The sequence below is a fragment of the Lissotriton vulgaris genome, unplaced genomic scaffold, assembly GCF_964263255.1.
Source record: "Lissotriton vulgaris unplaced genomic scaffold, aLisVul1.2 SCAFFOLD_622, whole genome shotgun sequence".
Taxonomy (NCBI): Eukaryota; Metazoa; Chordata; class Amphibia; order Caudata; family Salamandridae; genus Lissotriton; species Lissotriton vulgaris.
In genome coordinates this window covers 461,253-482,807 of record NW_028246711.1, presented here as the reverse complement: position 1 = coordinate 482,807, position 21,555 = coordinate 461,253, and the positions used below count along the sequence as shown (strand labels likewise).

Sequence of the window (21,555 nt, the reverse complement as noted above, 5' to 3'; positions counted from 1 at the left end):
CGGAGTCTATCTCGTTCCTTTATTGGTCTCAAATCAGCACTAATGCATAGGTTCTGTCTGTGGAGGACAGCTAAGCTCCAAGGCTTCCTTGCATGAAGTCCTTTCCATGCGGTCATCTACAAAGCTAAACTAGCTTGCCAAGAATCCCTGGTGCAAAGTCTGACTGTGCTTAAAATTAATATGCTCAGTTAGAACACACATATCAGTGCCCATATCAGTCAGTCAGAGGACCATTGTAGGTTCATAAAGTTAGAAATTGCTTTCCTTCAAACATATGAGGGGTAAACAGCCCACACACAAGGCCTATTGAAACTCTGTGACCCATGTGCCTCTACTTCCGCTAGTATTCCACTGCTGATAGTAACACTTGAGGCAGTACTCTGTAGATGGAAAAGGATTTGTGAGAATTATGACTTGATCTTCACACCACTATCGTCTGTTGTTGGATGTTCCTATGAAAGTTGAGCGGCAAAGTATTTAGGGTCTCTGATTTTCCCGCTCAATGCCTGTAATATTCAAGTGTGAATACGAAGATGCTATGCTGCAGAAAAGATGCACACTGAATCAAGTTTTATTGCTAGGTTTTACATGCATATTTAGTAGCATTTTAGATCACTTTGATGATATACATTGCGATGCGGTTGGGCTGTGTTGCATGATCCTTATTTTAGTTCTGTCTTTCTGATTTGTATTGCAAGTAACTTGAATAGATATTTACCACAATTGTATTGTTTTACAGGACCAAGGTTATCAAGTCCCACTCCTCTGTGAGCCACAGGACGTCTCACACTGTCCCCCGTGCATCCTCGCAGACCGAGATCTTCCACTTGCGTGATCGGAAGGCAGGAGGACTTCCATTAAATGAGAAGATGGCAGAGGAGGAAGTGGAGAGAAGCTTGCCGCGTGGAAAGCGTGAGACTTCCAAGCTTCGCCAGCAACTCCTTCCCATCTTCAAACAGCAGGAGGTGGACTTTGTGCTACAGAATGAACAGTGCGAGCGAGACCTCAATAAGATTTCCGAAATGATACTTAACCTGAAATCATGAATTCCACCAGCCACCTTTTCAGAAAAAAAACACCTCTCCTAGGGATTAAGTTCCTCTTACCTAAAGGGGCATCCTACTACCTCCATAGTGCTACATTCAGAAAGCCAATGCTCTTTCTTTATGACATTTGCATCCTTTGCTAAGTATATGGGGATGCAGAGCTTCAATACGTTTGATGTGGCATCTAAACTGGCTTTCGATTTTTTTAGTGTGGTGCACATCCTGTATTCAGATCGCAGGGCCCAGAAACTGCAGTAAAGTAATGCAGTCAGAATCACATTGGGGCCTCTTTCTGAATACAAGGCCACTAACTTGTGCTGCGTATTTCAGCGTCTAAAAGGAGGCACATTTAGACACGCAGAAAAGAGGCCAGAATCGTGTGAGAAACCACATGTGATGCGACATGCAGAGGTGGATCTCGTGTTGGTGAGGAGTGGCAGCTCTCAGCAAGCATGGAGTCTGTGATACAGACATGGTTAAGAAGATGTAGATACAAAGTTTAGTTCTTACGTAGTGTAGCAAGAGGAATAACACGTGAAGAGGGTGAAATATAAGCCTAAAGATGCAGACAGCACCTCTCCAGCTGCTTCTAAAATGGCTGAACACAGACATTCTCTGGGTCTGAAAATGCTTGAGCAAATGGCAAATAAGGTGCCTGGCACACGCAAGCAATAATTTTAAGCTGCCACCCTTTCTATTAATGTTAGGTGAAAGGGTACTGTTCTTCAGCCTGACTGCTAAAAAAGGTATTTGTACAAGTTTTGGGTCTTGTAAACCTTGCGACATGCTACTGCAGAAACTGTGATAACAGAACCTATTCTTCTAGATTCCTGAATTCTCTTGAAGTTTCATATTACGTTTTCATGACCTCCGTTGCAATAGCTCGTGGGGACATAGGGGAAATTGTGTGAAAGTTGGGTACGTAACTGAAAATTTCAGCCGCATGAAATTGGTGCAGATGCAGAACAACAAAAAAGGCTCATCATAAAAAAAAAAGAAATCCAACTTGATCATAAAACCTCTGATTTTAATGCTGATTTTATTGAAAGAAGCATTCCATTGCATTTTTGTTAAATTGCAAACTGAACTTTAAAAAAAAACATTTTAAAATTAAACAACTTTGCGTCAAATTGTGTAGTTTGTCTGTAAAGCGCCTCATATGACATCTCAGGTTAAAGGTCAGTGAGCCTAGCATACATGTTTATTTCAAAAGTAACCAATTTTGTAAATGGTCCTGGGAGAATTTATCATTTTTTAGGACAATATCTGATATGTTGTTGAAACATTGTTATGTGTTTTAGGATTTACAACAGAAGTGGGGAAAACTGTCAGGCAATCTGACCAACTCCCTTATCAAGGGTGATTGGGCTTCCTGCGAAGGGTAAAAGTTCACCAAGTTAATTATTCTGAGAAAAAAGAGATCTTTACTGAGATAGCTGCACCCTGCATAGCTTAGGTCTGAGGTGAAAATGCACATTTCTGGAAATCTGGTCAAGCTTCCAGGTAATGTGTCCACAAGTAGTCCATTTTTTAGGACACAATGTCTTTAAGGGCAGAGGAAAGATCTGGGAAGGAAAATTTGTAACCAATTGCTAGTGTCCTCTTGGGAATAACCTTCTGACCCTTCAGGAGCATGACACCACGTTCCGTCCCAAAAATAGCATTGACCGCAAACTCTGGAAGAGGGATGCAAGCCGGACGGCTTAGGACTGAGGCAAAGCACTGGGTAAACTCTGCATTTGTGGCTGTGCTCGGGGCCACACCATTTAGAACCCCGTGCACTGCTTCTGTCTCCATGGCATAGGTGATGACTCCAGCCATGTCAGCCACATGGATCCATGGGAAGTACTGGCACCCAGAGCCAATGGGGCCTCCCAGCCCAAAGCGGAATGGCCAGATCATCTGCGAAATGGCACCACCGTCATTACCAAGGATGACGCCTATAAGGACGACAAAAAGGTAATGCAACATGTTAATAAGGAATTTCGGCTGCAGTTTATCAATTCTGCTGTAGGCTCAGGTGGCACAGATTTGGCATGCACGCCTCATTAATTTCCTCCTCCACAATCAGAGACCCTCTTTCCCATTCTGCAGTTTCTCCGCCCCTTCCCCCATTCTCAGCTCCCTGACTCGTGACTCCCTCTTCTAACATTGCATATCTCCTCCATTTGAGCTTACTTTTCTTTTAAAGGCAGTAGTACTAATGAAGACTGTTCACTAGTTAAGACAACTATTCTTGTCATAAAAATACCCGTCCTTAGTTTTGAAAGTATCTGATGGGGTCCTGTTTATCTATTCACCTTTGATACATAAAGAACATTTCGGTAATTCAACGATATTATTCGCTTTCAAGATCCATCTGCAGGCATCACAATCTGTTGGCAGAGTTGCCTGAGTTGTATTGTGAAAGCAACTAGTTACCAAAACAAGTCTAACAGAGGGAAATGAATAGCATCCCGTGCTTTTTTCCTGTTTAGACAACCACTTTCTTTTGCATTTATTTCTCCTATTTGACCCTTTCCATTTTTTATTCTGTTATATTCCACGTGATACAAAATCTCTTTATAACCTATAGAATACTTCAATTTGGACATGATTAAACAAACCAGCTCTTTTCCACCTGAAAATGTGAGAAACAGAGAGGCAAAGTGCAGCTTACTTTGTTAGTAGGAGGAAATAACCTAGGAAACAGAGGCTCAACTTTATTCACTACTGCATCAACCACCAATAGATGTTCAGCAATATTATGCTTTCCTTATGATAAAAAATTGTATTTTTCATTCTGTTACAAATCTTGCCTCCCCTTTCCACACTGGTGTACTGTATTCCGATTTCCTTGTTCCTAACTTGTATTATATCTGGTACTCAACCCCCAGAAAGGGCTACATCCTTCAGTAATAACACGTTTCCAAGTCGTTCCTTCCTCTTAATGCCCAGTCCCTGTTTTCTGAAAGATCCCCGGGGAGCACCCTTAATATGATGGGCTTTTCCACTACTCCTGCCTTATCTCCAACCATGTTTCGATGCAAGTCCCACTCACATAGTAACAGTTTTCTGTTACCTGACTTACATTTGTCCAATCCCCCAGGATCACTCAGCTTTTTATGCCCTGGAAATCCCACACTTGTGTATTCTGGAGGAGAATAATACCTGGATTACTAACAGGTTATCTTCATTACTTTGATTCCATATTACTCAAATATAGCACTTACGGTGAGGGAACTCACCAAGGTCACAACTACCAAGCACCTCGCCCGCCCCTTTTTTTAAATAAATAATTCCCTCCCCGTAGAATGGGAATGTAAGCAATAGGATGAGGAATCTGGAATTAGAGTAATGTAGTCTACCAGTACATAACCCAGGTATTAACTCCTCAGCCATTCCTTACATATTGCAAGAATACCAAAGCACAACAAAGAACAGTGTACAGAATTTATGCAACAGTAAATGTAATAAATCAAAATATACATGCATTTTCTAATTACAGTTCTGACCCTGAGCTAAATGTAATCTGTAATGATCAACAAAAGTATAATTCGATGTCCAGATTGCTGCAGCACAAGCATCAGCGATGTAAACACCACCCCATTCTGCCCAAGGGCAGCCATCCCCTAGGTCGAACGGCCCTGGAAGGAAATAGGAGGCTCAGCACAGATTTTTTTTGTAAGGGAAAGAGATTACCTTCTTCATCAATGAAGAAAGTGGAGATGTTTATCTTTTATTGACCTGGCCGAAGTTAACAAAAAGGAACCACTGAATCTAAATTCAGCCAACATGGACAAGTAGATTTTGACGGCTCCCATCACATTCAAAAGCGATTCAGAGTTAGAATAAGATGGAATAACAGGAAGACCAATCTCTTGTGATCTGTGAAAAATAGAATTCACCATAGAAATAACATAACATGTATTTACAAAGCGCACTTTCACCCAAGGGTATCTTGGCAGTGAATAACAGATGTTTGTTGTTACCTAACTCTATTGTACTCCTTTTATCGACCTCAAAAGGATGAAAGGCTGAGTGGGCCCACCGGGATTTGAACTTGTGACAATGAGGTCAAACTCAGGCCCCTACAGTGGACTCACTGAGCCACCAGACTTGAAAGGAATTATGGACTAAGCTTTAAAACAATACGGTCATCGAAAATCTTTGGGGGAAGGGAGAGTTACAGCTCAAGTCAGAGAGTTCACCCACCCTTCTGGCTGTGGCTGTCGCAACCAAGAAAAACCCCACCTTTAAGGTAAATTTTAAGGAAGGTTCTGCCAAGGGCTCAAAAGAAAGACCCTGCAGTATCCAGAGGTAGGAGTCAAACCTGGGACTCCCAATATTTTCTTCAACAGCATAAACCAATGTCTCCATGGCCAAAAGAGTCCTCAGAATAACCTCTGCCTTCTCCCTCTGAATTCGTGAGGAATCAGAGGGAATGCATACAAAAGCTATTTCGGCAAAGGGCATGTTAAGGTGTCCACAGCCTCTGTCTTCTGATCCCTGAACCTTGAAAAAAGAAAGTAAGAAGGACAGTGCGATGATCTGAAAGCAAATCTATTTTAGAATTGATAAATTATCTGAAATACATCCCTTGTAATCCTTAAATTCTGGAAGTATGGAAACACTCTGCTTAGCGCGTCTGCTATGGTGTTGAAGTTCCCTTACATATGAACCGGTTTCACAGATGCCAGCTTCTTCTCTGCCTAGTCTGATACTTTAGAACCAATCAATCAAGGAGGGAGAATCCTGTTCCAAACTGGCTGTTTAGGTACAGCATTGCTTCCCCATCGTTTAACCTTCTGGTAGATCCTGGATTGAAACTGCATTGAGTTCTCTCTCCAGTTTGAAGAACTGCATCTTTTGTAAGCTCTCCAAAGACCCTGTGCTGAAATGGAGTTTGACACTGCTCACTAGCCCTTGATGATGGTATCCATTGTCACTCTAACTGGGAGAGTGGAGCAAAAAAAGAGAAATCCAACTCTCCAAATTGAGGTTTCAACCACAGAGGGAGACTATCCCTTTGAGATTGTGACACTGGAATAGGATGGTAGAAATTATTTGAGGGCGGATCCCAATGTTGCACAGAATGCAGAGCACAAGAGGACCAAGATGTCGGCAAATCCAAGGGACCACAAACGGAGAGGCTGCCTGTTAAACATTTTGTCATCTACATATTCACTGAAAAAAACAAAGGTTAAAATAACGTTATATTTGAGTGAATTTCTCAGTGACATCATTAACATCTTGAAGAAAAAAAAATTGAGAGAAATTCAGCAGATGTAGTTAGTAGCACTCACTGTGACTTGCGTCCCTCCATGCACTGCTTATGACATCACATATGACAGCACTCAAAGCATGTTCCGTAACATTACCTATGACCTCATCCAAGCTTTTTTTGTACACATTGCCCTATAAAAGTGTATAGCTTTGGAGCTATAAATCTAAGTACAAAATAACTCCGAAGAATATAAGCCATGATAAATGCCAACACAGGAACAACTCCCTTAGTTGTAGATGGTATGGGTTGTGTACCACATTAACCCTATATCATACACCTCCGGGGCAGAGTAGCTCACATTAACAACCAACCACAGATATATGGAAAACCCTCACTTGAAACGGCGTTCAATCTGTAAACACCTGTTCAGAACAAGCTAAGTTCCCAAAATACTGAATGTCTCTTCCAAAAACAATGCCCTATTCTGGACAGCTTTTATCTGTATCAAACCCCTTCCAGTCACCAAACCTATATTGAGAAATTAGTTGATATAAGTAGAGAAGTGAATACTGTAAACTGCTAATTCTGTGGAAAGAGTTTATTCTGTATCAGATGTTTTGCAGACCCTGATACTTTCATGACAAATATACTATAGATTAATAAAACGTATCTACTAAGCGCAGTGTACACTCTGAGCAAAACCTGTGGTGTAGTATCACGACTTCATAGTGGAGGTGGGGTCGACAACAGTTTTATCCAAACAGAGAAACTGGTCACATCCCGCACGTACTGCACGTTTAAGGCCAAACACCTCTGACCCTCCCCCACCCCATCAGTATTCACGGTTTGTAAACCACCCCCACCTTACAAAGGCCTGACTCAAACCAATACCCGGACGTGAACGATAACCGTTTATGCTGGCTGTAGTAGGTCTTGAGAAATGTAGAGCCAGAGACTAAATGGTGAGGAGAAAACGGGAAATTAGGTAAATCCCAGATTAAAGGTTAACAGAAGACATGCAATGATGTCCAAAAAATACTGCACGAGAAGTATAGAAAACAGAATACAACACTAGACGTTTGCACAGGAATCCGAACAAGTGTAAGGGAAACAGCATGATATTGCACAAAAATAGAGAAAGTGCCAGCCACTTCTCCTAGCCCCAGGATGCAATTGTGACCCAGCACCTTGGCTGTTTGCATCTGCAAACATGCAAGGCACTGCATTCCTTTAAAATGTTAAATCAGAATGTTGTATCACTCAACCCACCCTTTTAACTCTGAGAATGGCACAGCAGGGGTTTATTTTTTAATTTAACTGTGAAGGACAAAGAGAACTGCGCACCATTAACATTCCTTAATGAGGCCAGAACGTGAGATACTATGGTGAGCAGAAAATATATTGAGCACGTGAGCACAGAAAACACAATAAGGTATGCAGGAATCAACTGAGGAGTACGTGGGTGTAGAAAAGGGTGAATGAAAGGGACAGAAGGAAAACAAGCATTAAAAATGCAATAGGTCTCTCCTTTTATTAAGTTAAAACCATTTGCTTTGCTATACAATACCATTAGCAAAGCAAATGGATTTAACTTAATCAAAGGCGAGACCTATTGCATTTTCAATGCTTGTTATTTTTGCCTCTGTCTGACAAGGACACAAGCTCCTTCGAAAAGTAATGTCCACACGCCTGTCTACGTACTGGACTTGTGAGATGATTCAGTGATTTCAACTTTCTCAGCATCAATTGTACTTTTAGTGGTCCACTGGGGCACCTTGGAACCCAGGGCTCTCCTGAACATCAGGGTGGCCAGACTTTCGCTGGTTGTAGAATGGAGAGTAGATCGGTATGTACGAAGTGTAGAATGAAGAACTGACTTGAGTTCAAGTCCTTCTAGCACAGCGTGCTGTACAATTTATTACGGGTTTGTCTTTTTCTATTTCATGGTCGCCATAAATGAATATCGACTTGGTAATGGTGTTGAGGCTGCCCACGTGTATACTTTGGTTTTGGGTGGTGTCAGACAGACTATTGTTAGGTCACTGGGCTATGGAGGATTGACAGTGTAAAAGCTATATCATTTCTGTTGGCAATGCAGGCCTTTTCACCTGTCCAGGTTTGGGAGAAATACACAAAAGGTGATGGCAGGAATGCTTGCAATAAGTCTAACCACTGGCAATCAGAGAAGCATTTCAACCCATCATTCTTTTGTCTACCACGCCACCTCAGTTTGGATATGCAAATCAGTGTTGACCATGCTCCTATAAGAGCAGTCCAGCCTGAACTACAAGGTGGTATGTAATTTAGTCACTACCTCTTACCCCTGATAAGTAAAAAAAATGACCCGATAGGGCATTTGCTAATCCTAATATGTGTTTTCATATAAACTCGAAGTTGAAATAATATATATTTTTTTTGTATGCCAATTAGCTTTCTCCTTAATATTTACAGTTCCTAAACCTACAATTTGATCCGTGAGATTCTATCCTCTCTTGACCCAGCCCCTTCCGCCTGTCGCGCTAGGTGAGCTATTAACAGATCTTATGTAGTCTCAATCACACTATTTATATTGTGTTTTCGACACAATTTGACAACACGTTTTTAACTGACACACTGTTCTCCTGTAATCCGCCCTCCTTTTAATAATTAACATGATGGGTGTGTGCTAATTGATTTCTTTTTAACTGCCCCCCTAGGAGGTTGCCCACCCACAACTTCTTTGTCCTGAAGAAGACCCACTCTGTAAGGATCATTCTCCTACTAACCAATCGGGTCGAAACGTAGACTACACGACCAACTCCTACCCCAAGCAGGACCTTAATGGCGCAAGCGGAGTTTGGTTTTGTTTATCAGTTATATTTTGGACTCTTTATGAGCCTTAATGTTGTGGCCTTTGGCTAAAGGGACCACATGTACTCGGTCTTAAAATTGTGAATAAGACTTGCCACTGAATGAATCAGACTATCCCATACCCTATCCTATCCTTGACACTCCCTTCACTTCACCCCTTCCCGTTGTGAATGTGGGCACACACATTTAATGCAATTTGCCATGCTTATAACAAATGTAATATGAGTTCCAACCACTGAAAGGATGTACATGCAAATCTGAATTAAACTTTTTTGCATCCAACAACTTTGCTCTTTGAATTAATTGTATATCATGAAATTATTTTGAATTATTTGTCTTGTGTCTGGGACCCCTTCCCTTTGTACCGATAACTACCCAGGTCCCTTTGACTAGTGGGTTTAACCCTGTTTTCTATAACATAATCTGTACAGGCGCTTGCCTGTGAGGTTACGCTACCTCCTTCTTGGAGGTCCATACGTGTTGTCATACATTTTTCTGAATTCCTTTTAAATCATCTATGATTTATAAATATGGTAGATAAGGAAATACTCACTTATACAGAAGACTACATAGATCAATTATTGCATGATCCGGCCAATAATTTCCTGTTAGTTGGTACACCCATTATCGACATTACCCTCAATGATAAAATCTCCCAGTTAGAGAGATTAGAGAAAAAATTGATTCGCACAAAATTACATGGTCATTTTCTCGCACAGTGTCTTCAAAATAACATCATACCTTCAGGCCTACAAGTCAGAGTTGAACCTGCCATCTTTTTAGACATTCCTAAATTCCGTGAAGGGTTCAGTTTTGTTGCAAACAATTGTTCCCGACACTGGATGGTGTTGGGAATAGAGACAGCGGCAGAACAAGTCCTGGCCCTGAATAAACAGATATCTGAATTGAAGGCAAGCATCACAGGTGACAGTACCCTTACCAATTCCAAAGAGGCACTAACGAAACTTGTCGCTACCCTCCAAGACTTTGAAACCACAACCATCAAGAAGAAGCTTGACAAACTAGCCAGAGACCTTAAGTTCTATGATAAAAAGAAAACGTATCCCTACCTATACGACGACTATTTCCGACAGGACCAACAGGGACGTTTCACAAATCGTGGCTACAGAGGCGGCAGATCGAGAGGACGTTTTACAACATTTTCAGACTCTTCCTACAGTTCAGGAGAAGACTCTGAACAAGCGAGCACTAGCAACTCCTACGACTACCAGGATACATACCGCCCCCAATATCAATCTAATTCTTTTTTAGAGCAGGGTACATGGCGACCGCCCCGGGGACGGGGCAACAACTGGAACCGAGGGACAGGACGGGGCCAACAAGGCCCCCCGATGCAGTGGGACAACGATGGCGGCAGAGGTTGCGGAACGAAACAGGTTCGATTCCAACCAGAGGAACACGGGGAACGCTCAACCAGGCGCAAGAACTACAGATGGTAAAAACAACTGACTCACCGATTATCAATCTGTCATCTCAACAACTTAATGACGATGAGCTCAGGGTTCTGAGTAGGGGCTTGTCATTTGTCCCAACACCTCCTCCAAACTGCTTCAATACACTAATGGAACTTTCAAAATTCTTCCGGAAAATCAGATTGCGATTCTTCTTCAAGAACAGACCGCCACCTAAGAATAGATCTGTGACCAGATTTAGGGTACCATCCACATTTGTACCTTCAACTAATACAATGAGCCACCGAATACTGGCTTATGAAAGCATTATAACAGAAGAAGTCAAGAAGATCTTGAGCGAGAAGAGCTATGTGAAATACAATATTCGGGGGACTGAAAAAACAGCCCTGGAAACTCTAAAATCCAATCACGATGTCGTGGTGAAGCCAGCCGACAAGGGTGGGGCCATCATAATCCAGGATGTGGCGAAATATAAAGAAGAGATCTGCCGCCAACTAAATGATGGCGTTAGCTATAAAAGACTGACATCCGACCCTACAAAGGATTTGGCGGCGGAGATTCAGAGGGTGACGCAGGAAGGAGTCCAACAAGGGTTCCTGTCAGATCACGAATATCGGTATCTTAATCAGAGTCATCCTCGCATCCCAACTATATATACCTTACCCAAGGTACATAAAGACTTACACAATCCCCCGGGACGACCTATCGTCTCCGGGTGTGGATCCATCCTTGAGCCACTATGCCGGTACGTGGACTTCTTTCTAAAACCTCTAGCAGAGGCCACTTCCACCTATTTGAGAGATACAACACACACCATTACTTTGGTAGATGGGAAACTATTCAATCCTGATGAGGAACTACTAGTAACCTGCGACATCGTGTCGCTTTATACAAGTATCCCACAGGAGGAGGCCTTAATGGTAGCCACTCTAGCTCTTGAAAGTCGGGAAGCCCCGGTACAAGTATCCACTTCATTTGTAATTCTCCTATTGAAAATGCCATGATGAGAAATTTCTTTATGTTTCAAAATGTATTTTATTTACAGACAAGGAGTGGCAATGGGGGCAGCCTTTGCCCCGGACCTGGCGATTCTGTTCATGGCTTTCTATGAAAAGACTTTTGTCATCTGTGATCAGAACCCATTTCGGCACCAAGTACTACTTTGGGTGCGCTATATTGATGATGTGCTGATGATCTGGAAGGGTAATAACAGCGAACTTGAACACTTCCATTCCTGGTTGAACCGACAATCTTCTGACATCCAATTCACGATGCAAGCCAGCAACAAGGAGATCGATTTCTTGGACATCACAATTAAAGTAGACTAAGGCACACTGTACACCACTCTATTCAGAAAGCCAGCGGAACGAAACTCATTATTGCAATATTCAAGCCACCACCCACGGAGTCTTCGTGACAATTTGCCCTATGGTCAGTTTCTCCGTGTTCGAAGGAACTGCAGTAAAAAAGAAGATTACATGCAACAATCAGACATTTTGATGGAACGACTGATAGAGAGAGGCTACCCCAAACGGTTAATTAAACGCTCCAGGAAGAGGGCTTGGTTCTGTCACCGCGAAACACTTTTAGAACCTTCCTTGCGGATTAGTCAATCAGAAGAACGCATGATCTGCGTTACCACCTTCTCAACCAAAAGTAATTCCATAAAAAAGACAATTAACAAACACTGGGGTCTTATTGCAGATGATTTGGGGATTACCAACTTACCCATGCATGCCTTTAAAAAGGCAAGGAATGTGAAAGACTATGTAGTCTCATCGTTCTTAGAGTGCCCACCGGAACCTACTTTGGCCATATGCTGGAAACAACCACCTATAGTTGGACATTTCAGATGCGGGAACTGCAAGGCCTGCCCCTCTACCATCCAATCCAAAGACTTTGTTTTCAAAAATCATCGTCATACACACAAAAGCCACACGAATTGCAACACCAGAAATGTGATCTATGGCATAATTTGCCCATGTGATCTCATTTATGTAGGCCAGAGTCAGCAGCGTGTGAAAGCACGATTCCTCTCACATTGTAGTCGAATTAGATGTAGAGTACCTGGGGCACCCCTTGTCGAACATTGCACCAAACAAAACCACATGCCGGAAACATTGAAATGGGTGGTTTTGGAGCATGTAATACTGGGCCCTAGAGGTGGAGACTTATCCAGCATTCTGAATATCAGGGAGTTGAAGTGGATCCATATCTTCAATTCTGTAGTAGAGGGTTTAAATGAATCAGAAAGCAGTTTCGTACAACTGGCTAATCTTTAATTTCTGTCTTCAGGATAACATGTTTGACAATCAAAGTTTACCCAAATGAATCCTTAAACTGTAATCTGGCCTCTGACCTATTTTTCCCAATAAGGCGATGGGTATAACAATTTGTATGATTTATCAGTGAAAATTGTGTTACCCCTGTTTTTACAATGACACTGTGAACTTAAGCTGCCGGAGTTTACACTATCCTACGAGATAAGTGCACTCCACTATTATGATTTGACAGATTCCAGGGATGTAAAACTTAGAAAATGCCTAGATGTATGACACCAGAGGGGAAATGGAAAATTTTGGCTATTTAATTTAACTTTTCTGAACCAAGAATAGGAGGAGTTACACTATCCTGTGAGATAAGTGCACTCTATGCTTTAGATACGACATGTATTTGCTAAGACTGAACTACAAATGTCTAGATGGCTAATTACCACGATTTGTTTTATGCTTATTGCCTAGGTATTCGATATGGGTACAACAATACCGCTTTACATCATATGCCATAATAATACCATCTTTGCCGTAAATATGCTGATTTTGGTAACTTGGCGTCTGATTGATGTAGCAATTATACTTAAATGTATTTATTTTTGTTGAAGTTTAAATGTATTTAGAATCGTAACCAATTGCAATATGACTTGATTCACCCAACAGTCCCCCGCAGTGCATAGGTAACTTATATTTACTAACTAAAAACAATATAAAAAAACTGATGCATAAACAGTACAATCCCGTTTTTAAACAATTTATAATTAGATTAGGAATCCTCCCGGAGCAACATGTACTGAATAAGTTAAGTCTGTTTTCCACCTCGCTTACGAAGCTGGGTCTTTTTGCCCCACCCCCTTAAAAACAACCAGGAAGGAAACGCGGTTACTCGGTTTATCGCAGAGCGCGAATGACTTCAAACTCGGGGGAGAATATTCCAGCATACACGTTAACTAAACAAGGTAAATTGTTGTTTCCGTCCTTCAGTGTCAATAATTAGGATAACGCGGTAAAAATGGTTAGCCTTTCGGACTAACGGGCCCCTTACTATTTTACAGGGAGCTGTGTCATTTACTGGGGATCCGGCCTTCCTCGGGATAATTTGTTGACTTGGAAGGTAAGCTTCCTAAACTATAGCGCATTGACCCCTATGGAATGACCTAACATACAACAAGGCTTCAATATCCTAAAAATGCCTTTTTCTTTATTCTTAAAGGTACACAATGCAAATAAACATTTTTACTGGTAGATGCGCTTAGAACTTTCGCCTATCAGAGGTATGTCCGTTTAAACAAACTCCTTGAATAACAACTCCTCCCAAACTGGTTTTTCGGACCATTGGCACTCATAATCCAATATGTTTCCATTTTTGTAATCCCGATGCACAGGCACAATCAATAATTTTCTTGACCATTTAGAACCTGGTAGTAGGATCCACAGAAGCACTTGAAAGTGTGGTGATTCACAGAACCACTTGAAAATGTGTTATATGCGTGGAATCTATCCTATCTGTTATTGAAATGAATTATAGTGGTAAGCTTTATGGAACACTATCCTTTAGTTTTTGAGATACTATGTAACATGCCTTAATGATAAACGTCGCTGAGTTCAGGAGTCAGTAATTATATTAGTTTTTCCTTTTGGAATCAACCACCTTCCATGAGTATCCTAGAATTAATTTTTTATCATAAAATCATATCCCATACTGGGGAGACCTAGGACACGGAGCGTATACATGCAATTAGCTGTGTATTATGTATCCAATCTTAGATAAGGTGCCAATTTACTGGGTGACTTTTCTTTCCCGCTATCAATGACAAAAACAGGGTTCGTAGGTGGTATGTAATTTAGTCACTACCTCTTACCCCTGATAAGTAAGAAAAATGACCCAATAGGGCATTTGCTAATCCTAATATGTGTTTTCATATAAACTCGAAGTTGAAATAATATATATATTTTTTTGTATGCCAATTAGCTTTCTCCTTAATATTTACAGTTCCTAAACCTACAATTTGGTCCGTGAGATTCTATCCTCTCTTGACCCAGCCACTTCCGCCTATCTGGCTAGGTGAGCTATTAACAGATCTTATGTAGTCTCAATCACACTATGTATATTGTGTTTGACACAATTTGACAACACGTTTTTAACTGATACACTGTTCTCCTGTAATCCGCCCTCCTTGTAATAATTAACAGGATGGGTGTGTGCTAATTGATTTCTTTTTAACTGCCCCCCTAGGAGGTTGCCCACCCACAACTTCTTTGTCCTGAAGAAGACACACTCTGTAAGGATCATTCTCCTACTAACCAATCGGGTCGAAACGTAGACTACACGACCACGACCAACTCCTACCCCAAGCAGGACCTTAACGGCGCAAGCGGAGTTTGGTTTTGTTTATCAGTTATATTTTGGACTCTTTATGAGCCTTAATGTTGTGGCCTTTGGCTAAAGGGACCACATGTACTCTGTCTTAAAATTGTGAATAAGACTTGCCACTGAATGAATCAGACTATCCCTTACCCTATCCTAGACACTCCCTTCACTTCACCCCTTCCCGTTGTGAATGTGGGCACACACATTTAATGCAATTTGCCATGCTTATAACAAATGTAATATGAGTTCCAACCACTGAAAGGATGTACATGCAAATCTGAATTAAACTTTTTTGCATCCAACAACTTTGCTCTTTGAATGAATTGTATATCATGAAATAATTTTGAATTATTTGTCTTGTGTCTGGGACCCCTTCCCTTTGTACCGATAACTACCCAGGTCCCTTTGACTCTAGTGGGTTTAACCCTGTTTTCTATAACATAATCTGTACAGGCGCTTGGGATATTAGTTTACCGCCCTCCAGGTAGTATTGGGAACTTTGTGAGCTCCCTTATGGAAACCGTGATGGTTCTTGCCGCCTCTACGACAAATTTTATCACACTGGGAGATTTTAATCTTCATTTCGACGACCAGGAAGATCGGTCGGCGGTAGACCTTCAATGTGACCTAAAAGCTTACGAGGTCAATCTTATAAACCGAGAGGCCACCCATAACAAGGGTCATCTGCTTGATCCGATCTTTACAAATGTTACTGCCATGAAAGCCGCCTCCCCGATTCCCCTTCCGTGGACGGACCATTTTATGATCCCCTTCGCCTGGCCAACGGAGATGGATAGTATCCCCACCATCAATGTATGTGCGCCTGAAAGACCCTGGCCTAGGCAATATGTGGAGAACTTGACGCTTAGACTGGAGGGCTCGCGCCCTCCCCTAGGGAAGGATCCGGTACTGGCGGATGCAGATTTCTGCAGATGGATGTCCAATGCACTTGACTCCGTCCTCCCCATAAGATCGGCAAAAATGAGGGAGAAAAGAACGAGCTCCGCTCCCTGGTATACGCCAGAGTTGAGAGCTATGCGGAGGGGCTGTAAAAAACTGGAACGGGCCTGGAGGAGGAATTGGGAAGTAGCCAGTAAGATGGAATATCGGGCTGCGATAAGGAATTACAAACTCAACATCCGGTGCGCTAAAACTCAGTTCCTTGAGAAGAGAATTAGCAATGCCTCCAACTCCTCCAGAGAAACGTTTCTAGTGGTCAAGGAACTCCTGAGGGTCCCGGCACCGCCTGCTTCCACAGACAACTTGGAAGGAAAATGTAATGACCTGGCAGAGTACTTCCATACAAAAATAGAAAATATTTTGAATACCCTGCCTCAAATTAGCATAGGAGTAGAGTCCAACGAGGACGGAGGGAGACCCCTGGAGACCCTGGAGTCTCTCGGACCAGTATCTGTGGACTAGGTTCTTAAGGTCCTGGTGACCGTTAAGAGTGGCTCTTCCCGGGATGTAGTCCCCATGAGGATTCTTAAACTAGTTGCCCCTTCCATTGCGGAACCGATAACTGAGGTTATCAATGCCTCATTGGGTTCCGGTGTGTTGCCATCTAATTGGAAGGGAGCGGTAGTAAAAGCCCTCCTAAAAAAACCTAGCCTTGATCCCCTTGACATGGCGAACTACAGGCCCATTTCTCTTCTTCCGGGACTCAGTAAAATCGTGGAAAAATTGGTTAATTTCCAGCTATCCAATTTCCTTGAGTCCAACAGTTTATTGATAAGTTCCCAGACGGGTTTTCGCCCGGGTCAAGGCACTGACACCGCCCTGCTGGCAGTCGTTGAAGAAGCAAGAAGCATTTTGGATTCGGGAGGATCAGTGGCAGTGATCCTCCTGGACCTTAGTGCAGCTTTTGACACTGTTAACCATCAAGTGTTACTTCAAAAGCTGTCAGACGTCGGAGTGTGTGGGACTGCGCTGAAATGGCTGCGGTCATTTCTCAGCGACCGGACTTTTCAGGTCTGGGAGGGCAACGCAAGATCAGCATCCACCCTCCTCCATTGTGGAGTGCCGCAGGGCTCCTCCTTGAGCCCCACATAATTTAATGTGTATATGGCCCCCTTGGAGGATGTGGTGGCTCCATTTAACATCAAAATTGTGAGCTATGCCGATGACACCCAGTTGGTGTTTGCCCTTTCCCAGGCCACGGAAAATCCCCAGGTGCTGCACTCCTGCCTATCCAAAGTCCACACTTGGATGGGGGAGTCAGCACTAAAGCTGAACGGTTCAAAGACCGAAATAATGCTGATGGGGAAGAAAAGTCCCTCACTCCCCCTGTCCGTCTGGCCTAGCTGTCTGGGATCACCGCCCAAACCCAAGGCTGAGATCAAGAGCCTTGGAATTTGGCTGGAGCAAGATCTCTCCTTTAGGACTCAGGCTACTAAGATGGCAGGTGTCTGTTTTGGCCTTCTCCGATCTGTGCGCAAAGTGCTGCCTCTTCTTCCATTTCCATCTCGGAAGCTTCTGATTCAGGGGCTGATCATATCAAGATTGGATTTTTATAATGCAATCTACTTGTGCGCCCCTGAGGCCACTCTGAACAAATTACAGCAAGTTCAGAATGCGACGGCACGAATGCTTAATAACATCCCTATGTCACGGTCGGCCAAACCCGCACTGAGGGCTTTGCATTGGTTACCGGTGCCGGAAAGGGTGAAATTTAAATCTCTCTGCCTTGCACATAAAATCTTGCAGGGTAAAGGCCCCCCCGCTCTGCAAAAGCTGGTGACCCCCTACAAGGCCAGTAGAACACTCCGCTCAGACCAAAAACATCTTCTCAAGATCCCTAGGGTAAAAAAGGCCCGGTCAGGAGGAAGGAGATTTTCCGTGAAGGTTGCGACCCTTTGGAACTCACTCAGTTTAAGCTTGCGTTCTGAGCCATGCCTCCTGCGTTTTCGTAAACATCTGAAAACATTTCTTTTCTGCTAACCGCTGCCACTCAACTCACACAAGCATTATTCTGTTTGGATAAGCGCTGGGATACTCCAGGGTAATCACGCGCTATACAAGACCGTTTTAATAATAATAATAATAATTAGGTCTCGCATTATGAAAGTTTGAGCTATTGGTCTTGTAAAGAACAATTTTTTTATTTGTGTTGGTTTTGAAAATAGCTACATAATAGCTTTGTCATTTACAATGCCAATAGTTATAACTTTCGCAAATGTGACACCTATAGCATTTGTAATGCAACATGTTTTATATTTACGTGACTTAGATGTATTGATATTACAAATAACGGCTTTTAATTTTTAATAATTAATACTTAAATAAAAGTGATTGTAATTTATAATGGCAATAGCTTAAACTTTTGTAAATACATTTTGTGAAGATTATGTTCAGTGTATTTTATTGTGATGAAAGAACAGAAGTGAAATATTAACATCTTTTTGTGACATTTGTAATAAAGCTTGAAACATTGAGAGAACATAATTGAACCAGTTGTTGTTGAATGGTTGCACAGATTGATGCTGTGATGGCGCGGAGTGATGGTGGGGTAGCGCTGAGTGATGATGTGGTGACGCTGAGTGGTGCTGGAGTGGCGCTGAGTGATGATGTGGTGGTGCTGAGTGGTGCTGAGTGATGCTGTGGTGGTGCTCAGTGGTGCTGTGGTGACGCTGAGTGATGATGTGGTGACGCTGAGTGGTGCTGGAGTGGCGCTGAGTGATGCTGTGGTGGTGCTGAGTGATGCTGAGTGATGCTGTGGTGGTGCTGAGTGATGCTGTGGTGACGCTGAGTGATGCTGTGGTGGCGCTGAGTGATGCTGGGGTAGCGCTGAGTGATGATGTGGTGACGCTGAGTGATGCTGTGATGGTGCTGAGTGGTGCTGTGGTGGCGCTGAGTGGTGCTGTGGTGGCGCTGAGTGGTGCTGTGGTGGCGCTGAGTGGTGCTGTGGTGGCGCTGAGTGGTGCTGTGGTGGCGCTGAGTGGTGCTGTGGTGGCGCTGAGTGGTGCTGTGGTGGCGCTGAGTGGTGCTGTGGTGGCGCTGAGTGATGCTGTGGTGGCGCTGAGTGATGCTGTGGTGGCGCTGAGTGATGCTGTGGTGGCGCTGAGTGATGCTGTGGTGGCGCTGAGTGATGCTGTGGTGGCGCTGAGTGATGCTGTGGTGGCGCTGAGTGATGCTGTGGTGGCGCTGAGTGATGCTGTGGTGGCGCTGAGCGATGCTGTGGTGACGCTGAGCGATGCTGTGGTGGCGCTGAGTGATGCTGTGGTGGCGCTGAGTGATGCTGTGGTGGCGCTGAGTGATGCTGTGGTGACGCTGAGTGATGCTGTGGTGACGCTGAGTGATGCTGAGTGGTGCTGAGTGATGCTGGGGTGGTGCTGAGTGGTCCTGTAGTGGTGCTGAGTGGTGCTATGGTGGTGCTGAGCGATGCTGTGGTGGTGCTGAGCGGTGTTGTGGTAGTGCTGCTGTGGTAGTGCTGAGTGGTGCTGTGGTAGTGCTGAGTGGTGCTGTGGTGCTGCTGAGTGGTGCTGTGCCATTATAAATTACTATCACTTTTATTTAAGTATTAATTTTTTTTTTGTAAATATGAAGCGACCAATAAAGCACAACGTCCAAGCAGCTGTACCCAACGAGGAGGAGCAAGCTTAAAGCAAAAAGCAAAGAGGAAAAAAACCGAATATGAGCGAAGAAAGGAAGGGTGCAGGAAAGGGGGGCTTAAAAACAATGAGCAGAGGACGGGGAGAAGAGATAGGAGCAAGATAAAACGGGCAGGAAAGGGGGAGGGAGGAAGTACCTTAAGCGACAGAGAAGAGAGGAGACGAGTTTGGCAGCAAACAGGGCGGTGGACACATGCTGGCAAATGGTGACCTGCAGAGCGCGTGAATGGGAAGTGCTGCCATGGGAGGTGGGAGGGGAAGTAGGAGAGTGCGAAGTGCAGGCGGAGGGGTGGGGAACGGAGCCTTTGAAGTGTGTGAGGCACTGACAGACAAATGGTGGTTTGTGCACGCGCACGGAGCACATGACCTGTGGCAAATCTACCGTTGGTTTCAGAGCTTATTTGGCCCTCAATACTCTTGTCTATTTATCACTTACGTGATAAAATAGTCGAGACCTAAAAAAATATTATACAGAAATAAGGACACAGTGTGACACGAGCTGTAACTCATCAGAACTGTCAATCGTTGCAGGTTATCCTTTGTATTTTTTCTCTCCTCAAGATACTAGTTTTTAATTAAATTATTTTAATTTGAAGTTACTACTTTCTGTTGCATCTGGGTACATGGAGCTGGAATGTTGTGGGGCTGTGATCTAAAAGAGTGATTTGGAATGTGTTCATGCAGTTGTGGGCTGCCTGGCTCCGGGCTGGTTACTACATCTATCTTAATAAAGCTCTTTCATCGTTTGCCAATCTGTGTAACTTTAATTCATGGAAGAAGGACATTTTAGTGGCGACGAGGATAGAATAAGAGGAATTCGTTTCACCAGCCAGATTCATGAGATCTCACGACGTGTCTAATTATCAGCTTTCCAAGTTGGCAGAGTACGATACCGGAGCCAATTGACGAAGATTGCGGCGTCAATGTGCATGCACATGGTTGTTCTGGCAGGCATGCACATGGTTGTTCTGGCAGGCACACAGTACATGAGAGGGACCCTGTTTAGAGGTCAGCAAGGTGAAGTGGTCTTATTAATACGCTGAAGTGCGCCGAGTGCTTGTTCATCAGAGCTGGCGGAATGTAAGCTGGTGTCTGTGTGCGTTCCCAACAGTGCCGATGAAACTGAAGCGGCGGTTCGGTCAAAAGTGGGTGGAAGATCTGACTTTTGCCAGCTGTGCTGACGAAATTTAAGTTACGGGGGAGTTACTAACTGCAGCCAGAATGGAAAATGACTTAATTCTGTGAGCAACTTTAAATATGAAATGGTGCTTACTGGGAGCCTGCCGTTCGGGAAGGGCAGCAAGTTGCTTACAGCGTGTGAAACTGAAGGAGGGCTAAGTGGCTACAGTGCAGTAGAAAGTTAGAGAAGACTACGTGGTTACAGACACAGGGAAAAACATAGCATCCTGTGGAAGCCATCTATAATTGAGATTACAGACTGAAGGTGGATTTGAGACTACTTTTCTTACATCTTGAATGCAACATCGAGGTGATTACTTTATTTTTGCTAGCTAGGTATTTTTTTCCTGTGTTCAACATTGGGGACAACAGTGATGACTTTATGCTTATTAGCTAGTTATTAAATTTTTTTAGTTTGGTTGGGGACACTTACTGCTCGTGAAGAGGCTATCGACTGCACAGCGCACTTTCTGTTGCGACCCGTGAGGCTCCCTGTTGACGACTCACCGCACCCGCTTCGCGGGCGCCGCTTCGCAGGGGAGCCCCAGTCTCAGCTGCTGTCCGCTTGCACAAGGGAGGACCTCGGC

General features: G+C 43.5%; 2 protein-coding genes across 2 annotated transcripts in view; one reads left to right on the top strand and one right to left on the bottom strand.

The window, feature by feature from the left end:
- Nucleotides 1–2,176, top strand: part of LOC147665776 (protein KHNYN-like) — a 377,656-nt gene extending 375,480 nt beyond the window's left edge. The window contains exon 7 of the mRNA XM_086949493.1: nucleotides 740–2,176. Within this exon, the coding sequence (XP_086805619.1) occupies nucleotides 740–1,046 (307 nt within the window). The 3' untranslated portion in view covers nucleotides 1,047–2,176. The remainder of the gene's footprint in view (nucleotides 1–739) is intronic.
- Nucleotides 2,069–21,555, bottom strand: part of LOC147665775 (epimerase family protein SDR39U1-like) — a 93,890-nt gene continuing 74,403 nt past the window's right edge. Inside the window, exon 6 of the mRNA XM_086949494.1 lies at nucleotides 2,069–2,986. Coding sequence (XP_086805620.1) covers nucleotides 2,577–2,986 — 410 coding nt within the window. The 3' untranslated portion in view covers nucleotides 2,069–2,576. The remainder of the gene's footprint in view (nucleotides 2,987–21,555) is intronic.